The 21,034-nt window shown below is 32.1% G+C and overlaps 1 protein-coding gene across 1 annotated transcript in view; it reads left to right on the plus strand.

Annotated features, from left to right (window-relative positions):
* Positions 1 to 976: 976 nt before the first annotated feature.
* LOC129230371 (E3 SUMO-protein ligase EGR2-like) overlaps positions 977 to 21,034 on the plus strand; it is a 35,900-nt gene continuing 15,842 nt past the window's right edge. The window contains exons 1-2 of the mRNA XM_054864770.1: positions 977 to 1,289; positions 18,734 to 18,814. Coding sequence (XP_054720745.1) covers positions 977 to 1,289; positions 18,734 to 18,814 — 394 coding nt within the window. The remainder of the gene's footprint in view (positions 1,290 to 18,733; positions 18,815 to 21,034) is intronic.

A 21,034-nucleotide genomic window follows, 5' to 3' on the forward strand; every position in this document is an offset into this window, starting at 1 on the left:
GAGTAATTGAAGTGCATTTTTTGAGTTTTTAGATTTTAAAAATGAACTTATAATTGCTGTATTGCACTGTAAATTTGAAGGATATATTTGTTTTAAGAAGATACATACAATGTTTGCATTTATGAATATTAGAAACTGAAAGAATTTATTGATGGTATGAAGCTTAAAAATATTTACAATTTTTTCAAATTAGAATTATTAATAAATATTATGACTTCAATGTTCGCACTCTGTCAACAAAATTTTATTCCGTGAAAGTGTTCGTTGTTGGAGCTTTTGAACATCTTGCATTTTGAAAAATAACAAAAAATAAACATAAAGGTGGTGAAAGAATTTACAAATTGGTGAACATTCATTGCACTGGATTTTTTTATGTTGCAAAATTAAGACTCTCAGTTCTGAAACAGCGCCACCAATATTTTTCTTTTTTGGCGCGCAACTGCTTCCGAGTCAGCTGTCAAGAAAACGTAACCTATAAACAAACATGGAACCAGTCCAGTGTCTGAAATAGATACAATATACAACAAAACCGCAGAATTCACAAAATAAATAAGAATATAGATCGAGCGGCATCAGTAGGACAGATAAAAACAAATAAATAAACAAATAAAAAAAATATAAGCCTTTGGATTGAATGAACGCAAAGCATCTCTGACGTCACGACGACGTCAACAGCCGCATAGCCACCCGATTGGTCGGAGGCCAGGTTCCGGCTCGCCAAATATGGAAGTGCTCACGGAAGCGGCCTTCATTCAGTAACGGCGACGTATAAAGAGTACAGGTTGAATGGGTTTACGCGCATTTTGACGTCGTGCGCCGGACTTGACGGTTCACGGAACCGAGTCATGGTTCAATTTCACTCTCGATGAACAGTGTCTTTCTCGAGCTCCGCATCCGCGTGCTGACGTCCCACAAACAACAACCCCCAAACGGAACAGTGACCGAGTCCCAGGACCCCGCGGACCCTGCGTCCAGCATGATTATGGACACGATCGGTCCGCTGACGGGGGCCCCCCTGGAGACGGGGCCCTCGCACCCCTCGTTCAGCCTCAGCTTCGACACATTCAAGCTGACGGGGGTCGAGGAGGTCAAGTCCTCCCCCCCTCACCACCACTACCACCCCACTGTTGACATTCGCCTCGTGAACCCGGCGGCGCGTGTGAAGAAAGAGGACCAAGATGAGGAAGGGATGGAGGACGACACGCTCAACACCCCCGTGTCCACTAGTGCCGACGTGAGCACTTTCTTCTGTACGGATACCACCATCTCGGATCCGGTCCCCATCACAGGTGAGAGAACCTTTCATCCTCCCCCCTCATCCCTTTAACTTCGTCTGCCACTATGGTAACGGGGGCGCTAGTTTAAGGTCATCTACCAATGACTGTTTGACATTTCGAGAAAAGCTGAATGAGCTCCTCGTTGCCATGGTTGGCTCTTTTTTTTCTCTTTTAATTCATAACTTTTAGAATTTACGAGAACAGCCATTATATATTGTCTGATTTTCAGAAATGATTATTTGGTACATTGTTACATAAAATTTTTGTTCATAAATTTTAGTGTTTACGAGAACACTAGTCAAAGGAAATTGTTTGATTTTCAGAAATATTATTTCAGTACATTGTTACATTGAATTTTAATTCATCACTTTTAGTTTTTACGAGAACAGCCATTAGATATTGTCCGATTTTTAAAAAAGATTATTCTGTACATTGTTACATAGAATTCATTTACGAGAATTTCCAATAGAGTTAGTCTTATTTTCATAAAAAAATCATTAAGTACAGTACATCGCTTCTTAGTGTTTTAATTCATATTTCAAGTACTTACTAGAGCAGATAATTGAGATCGTCTGATTTTCTGAAATTATAATTTGTTACTTCATAACTTTTAGTTTTTTCAACAACCATTAGTGATTGTCGAATTTTCAGAAATCATAAATTGGTACATTGTTACTTTAAATTTGGATGCAAATACGAGAGTTAACTTTAGTTTCGAACTTTACATTTTTGATTACCCACTGTATTTAATATTAAATTTAACTGTGAAAGTTTCTCATTAAACTCTGATGAATTCTTTTGGAAAAATAATTGAAGACTTAAACCATTTATCACATTTTAAATTAGTTGTAAACCAGAAATTATTAACTGTATTACTTTTTTCTTGAAATTGAAAACAGAACAGCGAACTCTTAGTAGAGTTTAAATATTTAAAGATAAAGCTAATATCTTTATTATGCTAATGAGCTCTACGTTGCCGTGGCAGGCTCTTTTTCCTCTTTTAATTCATACCTTGTAGTATTTACGAGCCATTAGCGATTTTTTGATTTTCAGAAACGGTATTTTGGTACATTGTTCCTTAGAATTTTCATGAGAGTTTACCGTAGTTTACATGCTTTATACTTTTAAATAACCATTGTAGTTTACTCTAAATTGTTACTTAGAATTTTCATGAGAGTTTACCTTAGTTTCCATGCTTTATACTTTTGAATAACCATAGTACTTTATTTTAAATTTAAGTAGTGAAATTCTCTCACTGAATGCTGATGAAGATTTTTCAAGAAAACAATTAATATTCATTTATCACATTTCAAATTGTTTATAAATGTTTAATTACTTTTTAAAGAATGTTTTTAATTTCCTTGGAATTAAGTACAGAACAACAAACTCTATAGAGTTAACACTTTTTGAGCATCAAGCTAACATCTTTAATGTGTTGTCGAAAAGAAATTGAAAAAGAACAACTCATCTACATTACACAAATTGCCCTTTGTTACCTTGTTTTTAATTTATTTAGTTATATAAAAGAGTACTTGATAAAATTAAACTTCTGTTGCTTGTTTTCATTGAGTGACAAGAATGATACTTGTAGTTTTTACAAATATCTTAATTTATTAGTTCAGTGGTGTAAATAATATGTGTCGATATTCCCTTTCTCAATATCAAGAATTAACTTACACGTATAAGCTGAGTAATATCATTTTGAACTTCAACACTTTTTTACACTCTTTTTCTATGGAGAATAAGCTTATAAGAATTTATTTGTTATAATTTTTGCCTATAATTTTAATAATAAATATATTGTTTTTTAATTTAAACATTTTAATCATTACACATAAAAGTTAATTTAATTTTAACTTAAAATTACATTATTTTCGTTCTATCTTAAGTTTTAGATTAGCTTGACTATCCTAACATTTTATCTTCAGACTGTGTGGAACATCTTACGTAAAGTTTCAAATTTTCTGTGTCAACATTTCGTCAAAAAATAAGACAACCAACTTTAAATTACTCCTTTATTTTAAGTAAAAAATAAGTTACTAAATTATTTAATATATAAATTGTATTATAGACAATGTAAAAATTGCTTGTACTCTGATTATTTACTTTTGTTCTAAACAACTTATAGTTTACTGAAAATTATATTAGAATCATTGAAAATTTGTTCATTAGAATTGTGTCTCAGAAATGTTTAATTATGCTATAGGTTAGTTATAAAAAAATATACACTGAAGCATTTCCAAAAATCTTCTTAGCCTTCATGTCTTCCAGTTTTGTCTCATGTAATATCATATAAGAATCATTCTTTTATGAACAATTACCACAAGAAAAGAATTACTAAATCATTACATGTTTTGTATTGGTTTGTTCGTCATACACTATTTAGATTAGATTAGACATTTAGTTTTACTTACAAAAGGAAGCGAATAATATTTCTAGTACTTTTTCTATAACTTATAATGACAAAATACATTAGCTAAATAAACTCTGGTTACATATTTTGATATTTTCATGGTTTGACAAAAATACGTTAATTTAACATCTAGAACAAAAGACTTAATTGCTTATTTTAATATTTTTACATTTAGTGATAACATTATATACTTTTAAAATCTAAATTAACTTGACTAATCCAACAAATTTTGCCAATATTTCACAACACGTTGAATGTAAAATTCAACTAATAAAACTTTACTGTTGTAATAATATAGTTTTTTTTATTGTGTTGTTTAGAACAACACAACACGTTGAATGTTACCATTTATATAAAATATTATATTAAACTACTAAACTGTTACTGTTGTAATAATAGTTTGTTTTATTGTGTTGTTTAACATATTAAAACAACATTTTAAATACTTAAGCTGATAAAATTTATAATATAAAATTTATAGTCATGTTAATTTCATCACTTACAAATTTAATAATAAATAAGCATATTTTTTTAATTTGCTATTATTTTCCTTTCTGTTAATACATAAAAGAGCTTTAGTGGCAGGCCTATCATTTAAAAAATAATAATAAGTGAGGGGGGATTGGAGGCTCAATGCCTGCTTGATGGTTAATTTTAAGAAATAATGCTCAAAATGTTGTGACTATTTTTATAAATCTTGCTGCTCACTTTTTACTGAAAGTTCAAACACTCGGTTTGTTAACTTTTTAATTTGACAACTACTTCACATTATAACAAATGAAGGTTTCATAACGTGTATACCTGAATTTTCAACATTATATTGTTTCCTTTCACTTGGTTATTATTAATATTTTATGAATGCCTCAATTTTTTTACTTACTGCTCCTAAATATTATTTTACATGCATTTTGTTATTACACTTATATCTATACCCCAGAGGTGATGTGTCTAAGCTTGGAAGTGATGAACTGATCCAGAACACTTATTATTTATCACTAATATCAGTACTCTGGGCGTAACTGGGAAATATTGAACTGATCAGGAGCACTTGACATTTAACTGTCATATAAGTTGTCCTGGCGTAAAAAACATTACTGTAAAGTATTGTCTGACCAGGAGCACTTTACATTTCGCTGTCATACATGTTCTCCAGACGTTAAATGTCGTAATTCGGGAACAGCGATCTGATCAGGAGCCCATTACATTTATCTGTCATATAAGTTCTCCAGACGTGAAACATTGAACTGATTAGGAGCAGTTTTTTTAGCAGTCATATAAGTTCTCCTGACGTAAGAGACGTTATTGAAATATTGATCTGATCAGGAGCACTTTACATTAGGCTGTCATACAAGTTATTCAGACGTAAAATGTCGTAACTGGAAAACATTGATCTGATAAGGAGAATTTTACATTCAGTTGTCATATAAGTTCTCTAGACGTAAAACGTCGTAATTGAGTAATATTGAACGGATCAAAGTCTATCTTCTTTTTCAATACACTTGTGTCATGTCCTCAAAGTTAAAACTTCACGACAAGGAAATGTTGAATTGATTAAAGTTTATGTTCCTACTTAATACGTTCATGACTGTATACATAGCAGCCACCGTTAAGAAGTAAAATGAACACTTATCATAAATTTTAAGCAAAGCAAAATAAGCACACTAAAGTTCATGGAATATTTTATCGCGAGTGTTCACAAAGAGAAGTCTTGTCAAGGAAAGACCGTAATTCTCAAAAATCTGCTTCAACTATTTCCCAAAAATATGCGCTAATGTGGGCTAAAAAATTACGAAACGCAAAAATAAAATCTTTAAAAATATGTCATTAGTTTAAAAGTGTATTTTAAGATTCAGCAAGAAATGATCATATTTTCTAGTGTTTTGATATTATTGATTTGTTATTTACTGATTTATTATTATTTTTTATTTATTTATTTATTATTCATTATTAGTATTTATTTATAAATTTATTTTGCGCATCCCTGAATTCAAAAGAAAAATCTCATCACTCTTAATGTATACTCACAAATGTGTCAGAAGTGGAAGAAAATTCACAAATAACCATCAGCTGTTGAAATATTCAATATAAAAAAGTGGATTTAAAACTGAATTTGTTACCTTTGAAAGAAATCATTACTTTTTAAAATGAAAAAGAAATTATGCTCATTGTCTAGAAAATAACGAGTTATTTACTCACAATTGGATTAGCTCATTAATGTTCTTCTAGTTTAATCCTTTACAAAGATCTGAATTTCTTGGTTGTTTCAATATTAATTTTATAAGATTTAACGCGTAAATGCTGAAAATGAAACGAGCAGTCTAAAGGAAAGCAGAAGAGTATCATTGAAGAAGTGAAAGCATTTACTGGATTTATAAATTGTTAATTCTTAAACATACGAAACGAAACAAAATCAATATACTATATCATCAAAAATAGCGTTAGTTCTTTTTTTTATTTTCTAAGGTAAAAATTAATATTGACTTCGCCATTAAAATGTCTTATTAAGAAGTCCTAAATTTCACAATACTGCTACGTGACCTTGACCTCTTTTACTCGGAAAAGTATTAACATTTTTGAAGGCAGATTTTTAGATATAATGTCACCAAACTCCTCACTTACCTTTTAAAATGTTATGCTTTCTTTTTTAAATTGAAAATTGTCCTTGTTGCATTGAATTTTTTTTAAATTCACTTTTATATTGAAAAAAATAAAACAAATTCCTCAAAAAAAACAAAAAAAACGTTCTTTTTATTTAAATGTAAATGCTATTTTCCCCTCTTGACATGTTCTGTCGCTTTCTAGCTTTCAGTTGTCTATTAGAAGACAACTTTTTGCAAAGAAATAGAAGAAGGTCAATGCAATCACTACAGCATTTTTAGTTGCTGAAAAAAGTGAACTGTGTTGCTTAGTAATGTAAAATTGTGAGCCCTATACATGACGAATTTCATTATTATTTGAGGTTCATAATCAATCGACGAGGAATTGTTTTCCTTGTCGAAATAACTTAAATTCACTCTTAGTTTTGCTGTAGTGTTTGTATTAAATGATGCCTCTACGTATTAGTGATCATATTTTTTAAGTAACTTATCTGTATTTTTTAACCCGCCATCATACAGGATTTGTAAAAATACAAGCACGCATAAAATCAAAAGTTCTTAAGAAGCAACCACCTTTTGAGCATAAAATAACAAATAACGTCCTTTTTTTCACTACTATATTTAGTAGCGAAACTCTTGTATTCAACTCCAAGTGGCTCTAAAATAGCTGTTCGACTTCAAAGACAAGTCCTTTCAAAGATTGCTGTCTTTAAAATGCTTATAATGCTTCAAAATATTTCATTTTTGCCGTCTTTTTGAACAATGCTGATGAGTGTATAATTTTATTCAATTGTTCGAAGAATAAATTTATTCTGGTATCTTTCTGAAGAGTATATGTTTTGTATGCCGCCAAAAACAATGAATTGTTTTCCTGGTCGAAGTAAATTAAATTCAGTCTTAAGTTTTGCTGTAGTATTTGTATTAAATGTTGCTTCTACGTATCAGTTTCTGTTTTTAATCTCTTTTTCGTTCAAATTTACCCTATGTTAGCCTTAACTATTCGAAATTTATTTTAGTCTTTTGTTCAACTTAAAACGTACGTTATAGTCAATACTTCACGAATAACTATTTAGTTTTGTTCTTTTTTGAAGGGTTATTACAAAATAATGTGGTCTATGGCAATTTATTCACGCAAAAAACATAGAAAAGTATGCCTCAAACAAAATAATAAAATTTGAGTTCAACCAAATCATAAAAATATGCATGCGAACACATTGTGTACAATTTCGTTAAGAAGAAAATGAAAAGGTTTTCTGCGTAATTTGTTTTGAGAAATAAAAGTTTTTATTCAACTCTTCCTCTGACATGCAACTTGAGCATTTCGCTGTTTTTACCTATTTGTTTACTTAATTTCTTTCACAGGCTTATTTTTTTTTATTTATTTATTTTTTTTTATTTATTTATTTATTTTTTTTTTTTTTTGCGCTGTAGAATTTAAAATACATTTTAAAACATTTCTTAGATTTAAATGTTTTCATCATGGCTTGTTGCAAGCAAGAGGATTTCAAACATTGTTTAAGGTTAAGAACATATGCTAAAAGGCATATCGTCGCCTCAGATCAACACTAAGACATCTAATCCCAGGAATAACACTAAGATATCCTACTGTTGCTCTGAGGCGACGATATGTTCAAAAGCAAAAATTCCAGAATGTTAAAATTGAATGTAGGAATTATGGTGCGGAATTTCACTTCAGAAATTAACGTTAATAGGTCAGCCTTATCAAAACGATTCATTCTCTGAAATTTTTAGAGTGATTTTAATTGCTCTCAAATACATAATTCAATTGAAACTCATTAATTTCGTAACTATATAACGACATGCAATTTATACAGTTCTATGAAAACTATAAAATAGATAAAAATGTTTGATATTTCAAAGCAAGTGCTCTTTTGATAAGTCTGTGAAAAGAAAAACTAACACCTGACATACTGAATTACTGAACATTGAGATTGAATTCAGGCTCTATCGACGAAATTGAATTTACGCTATCTCGGAAAAATACATTCATATATAAAAACATTTTCTCCATAGATATTTCGTCCTTTTTTGCCTTGCTGGCGGTTCGATTTGTGCTATCTCGATTAAATTGAATGTACTTTATCTCGGAAGAATACAGTCTTTTATAGAAAAAAAAATGCTCTATAGACATTTCGTCTTTTCTTGCATTGTTTAAAATTGAATTAACCCTATCTCGATGAGATTGAATGAACTCTCTTTCGAAATATTACATATTTTTTACGGAAAACAAATTTCTCCTAACTTCTGTTTTCTTTCCCTGTTTGAGATTGAATTTACTCTATCTCAATGAGATTAAGTTTACTCTATCTCAATGAGATTAAGTTTACGCTATCTCGGAAGAATGCATTCATTTATGGAAAACATTCTTCCATAGATATTTCGTCTTCATAGCTTCAATATCTTTTCTTGACCATATACTACTTAAGTTCTTTTCGCAATAGCTTTACTTTTCTAAACGACGAGGATTGTCGTTTATTTTTTATTGAGTGAAAAAATTTTCCTTCACGAGTACTCACAGTTTTTTTTTTTTTTTTTTTTTTTTTTCAAAGAATGCTAAAACTTTAGTACTTTACTCATTCGCTTTTCCCATAATTTTGTTGGTTTCCCTTTCTTCAAGTTTAAAAACATAATTGTTTTATTTTACACACTTACTCAAATTCATTAAGGGCAAACATATTTTAAGCAAAACTACTTATTAAATAAGTCGTTCCTTTAAATAAAAAAAAAAAGTAGTCCACATAAAGAGCTGGTTAGGGCACAGAAACCACAACCTCCATGAGTAAAACTCTTTTGGAGAAAAAAATGGGAAAATTCAAAACATTTTAAAAGTTAAGAAATCAAAATAGTCCACACATTTTTCCTTTCCCACCCATCTTCCATCTGGTCATTAAAAAAAATAGTCTTATATGGAATTGATCATTCTAGTAGCTGTTTTCGTATATTTCTCTCCTCCAATATGAATTTCACTCTTCTAAAAAATAATGTCAAGGAGTCCACACCTTGGAAAAAACTTTCACTGAACAGCAGAGATCAAAATTGGGAAATTTTTCTAGTCGCCAGTGGTGGGTTCGCCACTGGTCTCATTTATTAGTCTCATTTTCTTTTCTTTTTTTTTCTAGTTACCACCTTTTTTGTGAACCAATAAAAGTAACTAAACAACAAATTAGCTTTCAAATTGCTAGTAAAACAAAAAAATATATACATCAATTTAAAACAAAACTTAACGTAGTTAATTTCTGGAATTAATGTTAAAATTGATAACACAGAAGAGACCAGATGATGAATGATACTAATATTTTAAGTTGCCACGCTTTTTTTTTTATTATTATTTATTTAGCTACCACGTGGCAGATGACGACCGTTCATCTTGATCTTAACAGAACGAAGTTATTATTGTCCCCAGATTGTGTGCTCTTGCAAAAGGATATCTGTTATGAAACTGCAAGGTAGTTTCCAGCATCCATTTGAAGCTACACCCTAACCTCTTATCCAGAACCTCAAATGGAATGTTTGTTTATGGCTGCTCGTGTTTCCAGAGCGAAGAGGCCTTTTCGGGGAGAGAGCAGAATTCGCAGCAATGCAGTGAAAAGGAAGGAGAGCGAGCTGGCTGTTGTAGAACAGCTTTAGCGGCCTTCTCTCGTGAAAAGGAATTCCCTATTTCGTTCCGCCGATAAACCACACGATGAGATAATTTTATTAGCAAGAGTTAGTTTCTTGTAATGAGTACCTAGCAAATTTAACGGGTTAAAAAAATTCAAAAGAACAAACTTGCAATGGTGAAAATGCACCTCAAAAGCATTCTTTTTTTTTTAATGCTTGAAACCCGATTAATGTACGAACCAATTTTTTCAATCTGAAACTAGCATTAAAAAATTCTGGCGTAGAAAGTTTCACTTGGGCTATTTTCATACAGGGCTTTGGCGTCGGAGGGGAAAGAACCGACTCTGACTCCTAAATTTTTAGAGCCCTACACCCCGACTCCAACTCTTGTGTTCCAAAAGCAGTCCAACCATGATCTTGGACTCTGCAGTCACAACAGAAATGCACACTCGGCGAAAACCCACCGACTCCGGCTCCGACCCTTGAAATTTTAAAGCCTTCGTCTCCCAACTCCTCTCCAAAATCAGTCCGACTCCTTTACTCTCCAAATCGGCAGCCCTGTTTCTAAGGCTTGAAAAAAATACCCGTTGAACTTTTTTAGGAATGTAAAACTCACTTTATAGAGGAGGTAAAAATCCGAAAACACACACATAGCAAACCTTAATAGTGCTCGATTCCGTACTATTACTAACTTTCCAGGGATGAAAATAGAAGATGGCATGGAAAGTATATGTGCTTATTATTTTGATTTTAGTGTGTCGGACATTTTGTACTTGAATTTAAAAATTAAAATTAACTGCGTTGTTTAAAAAATTTAGATTGTTCTTTTTTTTCCGGTATTCTCAGATACTAAACTTTTATAGAAAATGCAAAGCATGAAAATACGATTAACTAAATGTTTGAGACGCATTTTCGTTTTTCTATGTGTAACATATGCTCGTAGAGTCGTTAAAAATATCTCTGTTTGTGTTTATTTTTCACAGTGGTATTTTTGAAATTATTTATATACCTTATTTATTCGTTTTTAACTTTTTCCTCTTTTTCTATCTTTTATTTAGAAAAGAGCTAAATGTTATATGGCATTTCAACCTATGCTGGAGCACATTTGGCATTACTGTTGTTTAAATTTAAGCAATATGAACACTTTTCTTCAGCAATTATCTATTTCTTCTCTTCTGTATCAAACATATTGTGACGGTACAGTCGTCACAGTAAGTTGTTTGTAACTCATTTTACAATGTCATAAAAAGCTCTTGAATTTGGGAAGTATTGTGGCACAAACCACACATTCCTACGAGAATGTTTTCCTTTTCTATGAGTTTGTAAAATGTGTCAACGACTTTTAGAAAACCTTGTACTTATAATTGATTTTGATACGAAAAATGAAATATCTTTTGGGAAAATTAAGTGGGCAGAGAATGAAATGTTTTGGTTTCTCCCGATTTTTTTTTTTTTTTTTTTTTTTTGAGCAATCACGATTGCTTATTGTTCTTTATTTGACCGTCTTTGATGTTCCATGCCTTTCTCGACCACCACCGTCACCTGCTGGCGCGGCTCCGTCCTCCGGTAGCTGCTCCTGGTCAGTGGCGTCCATGTCCTAGACACATGCACACTCATACACATACGCACTCACACACATACGCACATGCCAACGTGCATACAGACAGGTCTACACATACACAAAAGCCTACACATACACAACTAATTCAAACGTCTCCGTTCGACAGGAGGGTAGACTTGGAGGGACAAGAGCCGCGTCTAGAAACAAGTGTAGTAACCAATGTTACAAGTATTGGTTACAAGTAGAGTAGTAACCAATGAGTAGGGTCCTGTCGCAACTCGTGATTGCGAAAAACATAATTTGAATTTAAAATTTAAGAATTCAAATTATTTTTTTTTTTACATTTTATGAATTTCTTTGGATAAGAAATTATGGAGAAGAGACAAATGAAATTAGTTTGTGTGTGTGAGATACGCTGGAATTTTTTTCTTTTTCGATTAAGCATATTTTGATACTAAACGCTACAATTTTGCCTCTTAAGTTCCGTATCTGCTAGGGATTCCCCAATTAGTTACCAAGTCGAGTCACACTCCAGCTTCAAGTCCTTCGATCCAGTTGTCAACTTCCCTAAATAAGTTGTCGGGAAATTCCCCCGAATAATAAAATTGTCAAACAGTTCCCGGAGTGTGTCAGAACCAAGTCGTTGCCCCCATTCGAGCGAGCCTTCTGTTTCTGGAATTCGAAACCGAGCTTTGGGACATAATTAAACATAACGCCGTTCTGTTTGAGAAATAAGAGACAGAACGGAATTTTCTGGCGTCTCTTCACTTATCTCTCTCTTCAGCCTAAAAATAAACCATCGCGGAAATGCTCGCATTTTGCGCCGTCAATTCGGGCTAGAATCTTTCTGGGGTCGGGATGGATACCGATATTCTCATCATAGTGGTTTTCATCATTTTTTTTTAATTGTGTGGTTAGTTTTTTATTCTTTTAAGCTACCCTCGAATTTAATTGAGTTTTTCTCGATCGGCAAACCACAAATAATGCTTCACATCCTATTTTTAAAGAATACAGTCACCTCCCGATTATCCGCGTGGCGGATTAGCCGCGAATGAATCAATAAGAAGTTTTTCTGCCTTCTAAAGAAGTTCTTCTGCCCTTATGTAGAAGTTTGGTAAGACATCATTTGGAGTATGCTGTTCAGTTTTGGTCTCCTTATCTTAAGAAAGATATTAATGTATTGGAAAGGGTTCAAAGGCGGACTACAAGGCTAATAAATGGACTTTCCCACTTAGATTATGATTCCAGGCTTAGAAGGCTAAAAATGTACAGTCTTGATAAAAGAAGAGACCGAGGGGACATAATTCAGTTGTTTAAATTTATTTAAATGAAAGATGTTACAGGGCTGAAGTTTAGCACTGAAAACAGGACAAGGGGTCATTGTTTTAAGCTATTTAAATCTCAGGCTAACATGGATATTAGGAAAAATTATCATTTTAGCAGGGTAGTGGAACCTTGGAACAGCTTACCGGAAGAGGTGGTAATGAGCAAGGGAGTAGATAGTTTTAAGTGGGCCATTGATCTTCACTGGGGATTGTAAATTGACTAGGACCAGCCTAACTGGGCCCAGAGCCTGTTGCTGGTCGTCACTTTTGTATTTGTATTTGAAAAAAATTAGGAACATGTATTTTCGCAATAAAAAGGAATTGCCAACAGCTGTTTTTTTTGGGGGGGGGGTTGAAAATTTGTAAATTTAAACTCAGTTGTTTTTGTTTTATTTATTTATTATTTAATTATTTTTTGTACCTCCTTTATCGTACATACACTTGTTCTTTATTTATGTTAAGTTATGTTATGCAAAAATACAAACATTTTTACTGTACTGTAACTAGCCTAGTCTGAAACTAGGGGCCCTTCCCATGAGGGGGCCCGGCTAGGAATTGGAGTAATATACATTTGACGAGCTTTATGGGAGGAGGCGCCCGATAACCAAACTGACAAGGGGTCCGCCTAAGCACTCGGCGGCCCCGTTTATTCCAGATTCTGTTGTGGCAGCTGAGAAAATTTCTGCAAATTCTTCAGTTAGTTTATCAAAATGAAAACGTTCTTTCGGTTCTGGGCTCTTTTTTTTTTTTTTTTTGGAAAAACAGAACAATAGAACTTTTTTAAAAAAATAATAAAATAAAATTTAAAAAAATTAAAAAGTGAACTCTATGTAGGAAAATAAAAATTTTTCAATGCCAACGAAATTGCACAGGCATCCATCCTTTTGCCCTAAAAGCCTAAAAGCGGAACAGTTTAAAAGGGTGCACCACCCTATCTACCCCAACCCCCCTTGTGTGCCATTGACAGCAACAAACAAATAATATTTTACGGTGATTAAAATTGTTTGTAGAAGACAAGAACCTGCGTGAAGCATGGCAATTCTAGAAATCGTCTGTCTCGGAACAATTCGGTCTTCCTTTCCTGCCATTGTGTTCGATTTGGAGTGACCATCGATCGGCGCAAGGGTCGCGTGGCCCGAAATGATGCCCTCTTCCCCATGCCCTCTTCGTCGCAAAGGTGATATCCGGCTTTAGAAAAAGGAGAAAATGGAACGCGTGATTTGTGAGACCTGCGTGATGGTTTTCGGTGATGCCTGGACCCTTCACGCTTGAAATACTATTTCAGTTAAGACTACGATCGCTTACAAAGGGGGGTTGCCTACACTGAATGATCTTCTTCCGAACGCTGATAAGCCACGAGGGGCATTCCTTCGATGGAATAGATTGGACATCGCCAATCAAAATACAAAAGTGCTTGATTTTTTTTTTTTTTTTTGGTAAGTAAATTTACCGAATGAAATTCCTTCAGATTACTGATTAAATTTATTTACATGACTATAGTTAGGGTAGTGAGAAAAAAATCCCAGGTAGCACACGTAACGTTTAAAAATATTTTAAAATGTTTTTCACAACGTCGACAACTATGAAACTTTTATGAAACGAAGTGCAGTACCAGGAACAGGGGCACCCCAAAGGGAGACCTCCCAAAAATTTCTTTATTCGGCAAATTTTGTCTGTCGATTCGGTAAATTTGAGACATAATTGTGAATCCCCAAATGTCATTTTTTATTAGACGTATGTGTGCAAACCCGTATTTTATCATTCGGCAAAATTTGTAATACCATTTGGCAAATCGTGAATTTTTGCTCTCCCAAAAATTTAGATTCGGTGACAACTGCCGAATGTAAGTGGACGTTTTTAACTTTTGAGTAAAAGCGTGCAATGTTCAAACTCTAGTTGGGCTAAATCATGTTTTATAGTAGCACCTACCAGGGCTACTAGTACCAGCTCTTGTTTCAAACTGTAAGAGACTATTTTCTACTAATTGTACTAGTTATGCCCCAATTTTTAATGTTGGCATTTACAACTCTTGGATTCTAGGTGCTTCAATTAGGGATCAATTCGATTGCCAAGATGTACCAATCTAATTTCAGTTAAAATTAACGAATCGCAAATGGCTCCTGTTATAACTTTTATTTGGTTAATGAAATTTTAAAGATTCCAGTACTGTTTCATTCCAGTTTCCACCAGCTGTCATCGTCAGCATTGGCACGACAGCCTCTTGTAGGCCCTGATCTTCTGTAGAATTCCTTCCCATTCCTCCCTTCTGTCAGAAATTGATCTCCAGGTCTTGATTTTTTAGAATTGAAAAATCATCATCCAGAAAGTTCCTCCATCGTTTCTTATGAGGGATATAAATGGAGTATTAACAACCATAAGAGCAATTCTCTAGGTTACCTGCCCAACTCATTCTATTTTCCATCAACTTTGGTTAACCTTATCCAATGCTTTTCAAGTATTAATGTATCGCGGCTACATACTTATTTGTTGATGTTTTTTTAAGTACCATAGATGCATATTTGTAATATGCAATATATTACAGACACATACTTTTTATTGCATTAGAAGATTCTTTTTCGCACAAACTGAGAAAATGCTTTAATGGTTATACATGCTAATTTCTTTGTATCGATTACGGGTGGGAGGAGTTAGAGTAACTAATACTTTCTCTGAAGTTACAAAATGATGTTTAGTTGATAATCCTTATAATTTGTAACCCACTCTTAGTAATTATTTGTGGTGTATTGAGCATTTGCAAACTTAGAAAAAAATGAATAATTTATACAATTAAGAGAGAAAACAAAAATAAAAATAACTATCTTTATAAATATACATAAGGTTCATTTTGGACTAACCATACGTTTTATGATGTAGCTATGCTCCCCCATCAAAACGAAAGAAAAAACGGTTTCCCATCGTGAGATTCGCTCTTTTTCTGTTCTCCCCATACGGTATCGCAACAAGTGTTTTAAGTCAACGGCCGTTTATGCAATTCATTTCAATTGCTACAAGACACGAGCCATCATTTTTTTTTTTTTTCACGTTTCCCCTTTTTTCCCCTATAGCTAATTCCAGCACTTTTTCTTTTTTTTTTCTTATTTCTCATCCCATGTTTTCCCCCCACATCTCTTTCTTTCCATTCCAGCTGAAGGACCGGAACCATTTTCGCTTAACCGGGGGTGGCAAGCATTGAATTGAAGGCACGAAAACAGAACGTTGCCACGTGGTAACAATCGAGCTCCTTACTTATTTTTTTATTTTTTTATTTGAGAAGAGTTGAGTGCTAGATGGCAGACTTTTCCCCTTAGCTGACATATTCGTTACGTGACAACTGTTAGTAAAAAAGGCGTGGATGTGTGCGAGTCCATTTTTTTCGGCTTTTTTGATTGCACGAACATTCGTATTCTACGCGATTTGTTTTTGCTTTAGTTCCTGGCCTACGCTTTCCATTGGGGATTTCCATAATCGTAGGTGTTTAATGATGTGTAAATTAGACTCAGTGGATAGAACGTTTCGTTTCATATTCCAAAAGCGGATGCTAATGAACACTTAATTAATACCGGTTTAATATTTTGAAGCAGCGAATTCCAAAACCAAAAAAATGGCTCTTTATCCTACACAAAGTGATTCTTTGATATGATGAGTAGAAAATCTCAAAATAAATTATGCGGGCTACTTCGGTGCGTGTGTGGATTTTTTTTTTTTTCGTTCTGACCATGAAAAAAAATTCATTGGTAGTAATTGAAACAGGATATTTCAACATTTTGATGTAAAAACCATTTGCCCTCGTCCCCACATTTTCAAGAAAAAAAGTCGTAAAATCTGCCGAAATTTCAAGAAAAGTGCCAAATTTAAAGACTTGGCGAGAAATTAAAGGATGCGATTTCACCATCTGCATGTGGCAGGACATCCATCTGCAAAGTGTGTGTACGATATCTTCCCTTGCTTACCAAAACTCGTGGGAGTTTTTGGAAATTTGGTGACTTTTCTTTAAATTTCGGCAGACGAAGCTTCTACCACAGAGTCTTAGAATCCCCAAATTACTACGATAGCACAATATGTCACGATATAGTTACAGGGATTTCATTGCGAGTCACAATGATCGCAAGTCAAAAAGTGACCGAATTGTGAAGTCTCAAAGGAGTCACTCTGTGACATATGTGTTAAATGTTTCACGCGACTTCACTGCGATGTCTCTGCAAGAATTAATTTGTGACTAGTCACTTAGTGACATGATGAAGACATATTTGCAACGTCATTTTTCGACGTCACCGCAGATTGACATTGATTACTTGATGAAACCTGTTGATGACTTTAGAGGGCGGATCCAGCTTCTAGTTTTGGAAGGGGTTATTTTCGTAGGGTGGTCATACGTGTCCTTTTTAGGCATAAACTGGGTGTCCACGGCGAGTTTTTCGTAGTCCAAGTCCCCAAAACGCAGCTTATTCTTTGATCCCTTCAAAGGGGAGTGTCAGGAATGTAAATTCATACACTATATTATTGTTAATGCTACAAAGACGTTTTTACAACTAAACTAAAACATACAACTTATTCATGTAATGTAATTTTCGCTGGAAATAACTCCAACAAAATAAATAGATGTCGTGAATTGGTAGCCTAGAGACATTTTTGATAGACTTTCTAAAGAAAATCAATGCGCAGCTTGGATTAATGTCCGAGAGAAATATAATTGATCTGGGAAACAAAACAATAGGTGGCGTAAGTTGGGGAAAAAGGAATGCTTGATTGACTTGATAAAAAAAAATCAACAGGTGGCTTAGGTTTAAAGCTAACAGGAATACTTGATTAACTTTTGTAAAACAAAATCATTAGGTGGTGTTATTTGAATGTTGAAAAAATATTTAATTTTTTTTTTCACTGAAAAACCAATAGATGAAGAATGCAAGAACATTAGAGCAATGCTTGCTTGAAACTGATGTTGTGTACTTCTTTATATATATATATATATATATATATATATATATATATATATATATATATATATATATATATATATATATATATATATATATATATATATATATATATATATATATATATATATATATAATATATATATATATATATATATATATATATATATATATATATATATATATATATATATATATATATATATATATATATATATATATATATATATATATATATATATATATATATATATATATATATATATATATATATATATATATATATATATATATATATATATATATATATATATATATATATATATATATATTAAAATCTACCTTGTTATTTTTTGTTTAAAAAGTAACAATTTTGATAGCAATGTAAATTGGATTTTTCCTTTACATTACGGTATGTGTGGATAAAAAATATACAGATTCACGAAGAAATAGATTTAAGCTAAGTGCGAAATATTTATGCAAATTAAAATAAACCCAATAATTTTGTAAACAGAAAGCAATATAGTAAATTGTGGAGAATACAAAATCAATTGTTTAAATTTTAATAATATTATCCATAAATGTCACTTTTATTCAAAATACATCGATGCTTTCATGCTATTCAACTATCGACAGTATCATTTCGATGGTGTGCATCCATCATGTTATTATTTCGCCATGATGATTCGCAAGTTGCAATCTTGTGGCGAATGAAAAAAATTACAAACGCTATGTAACGTTAGAATTCTTTTTTTTTTACTGATAAAAATACAACTGGTTTTTAATATTGTTATCATTACTAATCATTAAAATTATTCTTTATTTTAATAACAATAATAATAATAATAATAATAATAATAATAATAATAATAATAATAATAATAATAATAATAATAATACTAATAATAATAATAATAAAGTATTTATATTTATAGTATTTTTAGATTGCTATTTTTCACACTTTTATACATTTACCTAAAGCCCCAGCTTCGGTTATTATTCTAGACATGTTTGATCCGGACAAATGCCGGAACTTCCGGAGCTGCGACGCCTTGCTTGATTCGCTCCGCATTCCATGGAATTCTGGTGTGTATTTTTGAGTTCTTTGACTACCAAACTTTTTTTCTTTCTCCATTCCTGCCAACAAAACCTTTTTATCTAAATTTTTCTTTGAAATTTTGGTACTTTTGAATTCTAACAAGACACAGTTTGGTACGATTACATAACGCAAAGTTTTCCAAGATCACGTGAGCTCTTGCAAGTAATCTTGAACAATTAATGGTCGTCACCGACTACAGGGCGGTTAAATGAAAACAAGTGGCGGTTAAAAATTTTCTATAAATTACAAACTGATCACCACCTCAAAAAATAGGCTAGTGACATTTCAGTGTACAAAATGCATGAAGTATATTTAATTGATAAAATCGTTCCCACTCTAATCAAAATGCAGCTTTTATGAACAAATTTATCAAAAATATAATGCTTACATTAATTTCCTGTTTTTAGGATTAATAATTCAAACAAATGAAACTATATTTGTTTATCACTTTGACTTGTAAAAAAAAATTGCCACTTTTTTATAAAAGGGGCCTAATAATGAGACTGTTACTGGTAGTTAAAGAATTTTCTCATTCCCAATTTTACCCTTCACCTGCAATAATATTTTCAGGAGAAGGGGGGGGGACGAGATTTTTTAAAAACGTCTGTTTGTAAAGACAATTCTTTAAATCCGTTTGTAAAAACAATTCTTCAAATCTCATTGCATGGTTTTTAATTTTAAATGACGTAAACTATATTGATTACAATATATTTTATTACCAATAAGTTTAAAAAAAATCCGTTTAAAAATGTTTCCTACCTAAGAATCATTTTTCAAAATATCCAGGATCAATTCTGCATCCTTTCCGTTTTAAAGGATGGCAGTAAGTATTACTAGAAAAATAATTCTCAACATGAAGGTTGCTGTTAGGAACTCCCTCTAAAGGAGTTTTGTCCGTGTTTTCCCCCTTTTCTTTACTTATAATCAACTGTTTCCCTAAACGTCAGAAAGATGAAAATAAAAGCAGTGTGGTAATGCAAGCAGTGAAAGAGTCTTAAATATGGAAAGGCTTCGATAAAAATAGAACCGACATTTATTTGACGTAAGACTTAGCTCAGTATATTATTTAAAAATCGGAAACAATCTTTAAAAAAGCAGGCTATTAATTTAAAAAAATATATTCTGCGAACTTTAAAAGTTATAAAAAGTTGAAGTTTCTATAAAATTCTGGCAAAGCGGAGTAAATCTTGGAAAATTATGCTGCTAAAGTAGGGTTAAAAGTAAAGAAACATCAGGACCGTTTAAAAAAAATTGAAGACCCTGCATTTCTTCAGATTCCCGTCTAATCTAATGTTAGCGGAAATTTGACTGGATTTAAGAACAAGAGAACTAAAAAAGTTAAGGTTTAGGATTGAAGAAAGTTAAGCATAGTTCAAAAGTCTTGGTTAAGTGACACTTCTGCGACTTTAGTCGGACCCATATCAAATGAAAATTCAGAAAGGCTCAAAATAAAAATTGAAGAACTTGAAAAATGGAATACTAAATTAAAAAATATATGGAGAGATTCAAAAGTTTAGAAGCATTAATGTTCGTTGAGATATGTATGGTATTAAAATTAGGATTAACTGGAGAAAAAGTGTTGGAGAATTGAATCAATTTTATTTTTTGGGCGTAAATCAACACTGTTCGTATGTTGCCTTACGCCCTTTAAACAAAATACATTTCAATTAGAAAGTGAGACCGAAGACATAGCGAAGCAAACCTAGAATCAAAACGTTTGCTTATCTGCCCTGCAACAGAATTTCCGATAATATTTTTTTTTTTGATAGGAAAGATAATTTTTGTTGGCAGGAATATTATATTATCAGGTTTAACACTTTAACTAACTTTATAACATATTTTTTTCTGATCTCATTAGATAAAATGAAATAATTTGTACTTTTTAACATAAGCATTATTTTTCATTAAGCGTTTTAAACGAAAAATTTACAGCATGTACAATACAACGTAAATACTAACTTTAAAATGTAAATAACAACTGAAATACTAAATTATTTAGAAATATTTTTATTTTATAGTTTTATTGTTTAAATAAATTTTACATTTTGTCTCAAATAATTATTTTATGAATATAGAGTTTAAATACATGTATCTATCTACCTTTAAATTTGGAAACTCCCTCCTCACATAGTTAGGTCAAAATTCGAAAAAAAATCAAATATTTTGAATAGCATACGTTGAATTTTGAAACATTGTATAATTCTAGA

The sequence above is a fragment of the Uloborus diversus genome, chromosome 9, assembly GCF_026930045.1.
Source record: "Uloborus diversus isolate 005 chromosome 9, Udiv.v.3.1, whole genome shotgun sequence".
NCBI classification, from domain to species: domain Eukaryota; kingdom Metazoa; phylum Arthropoda; class Arachnida; order Araneae; family Uloboridae; genus Uloborus; species Uloborus diversus.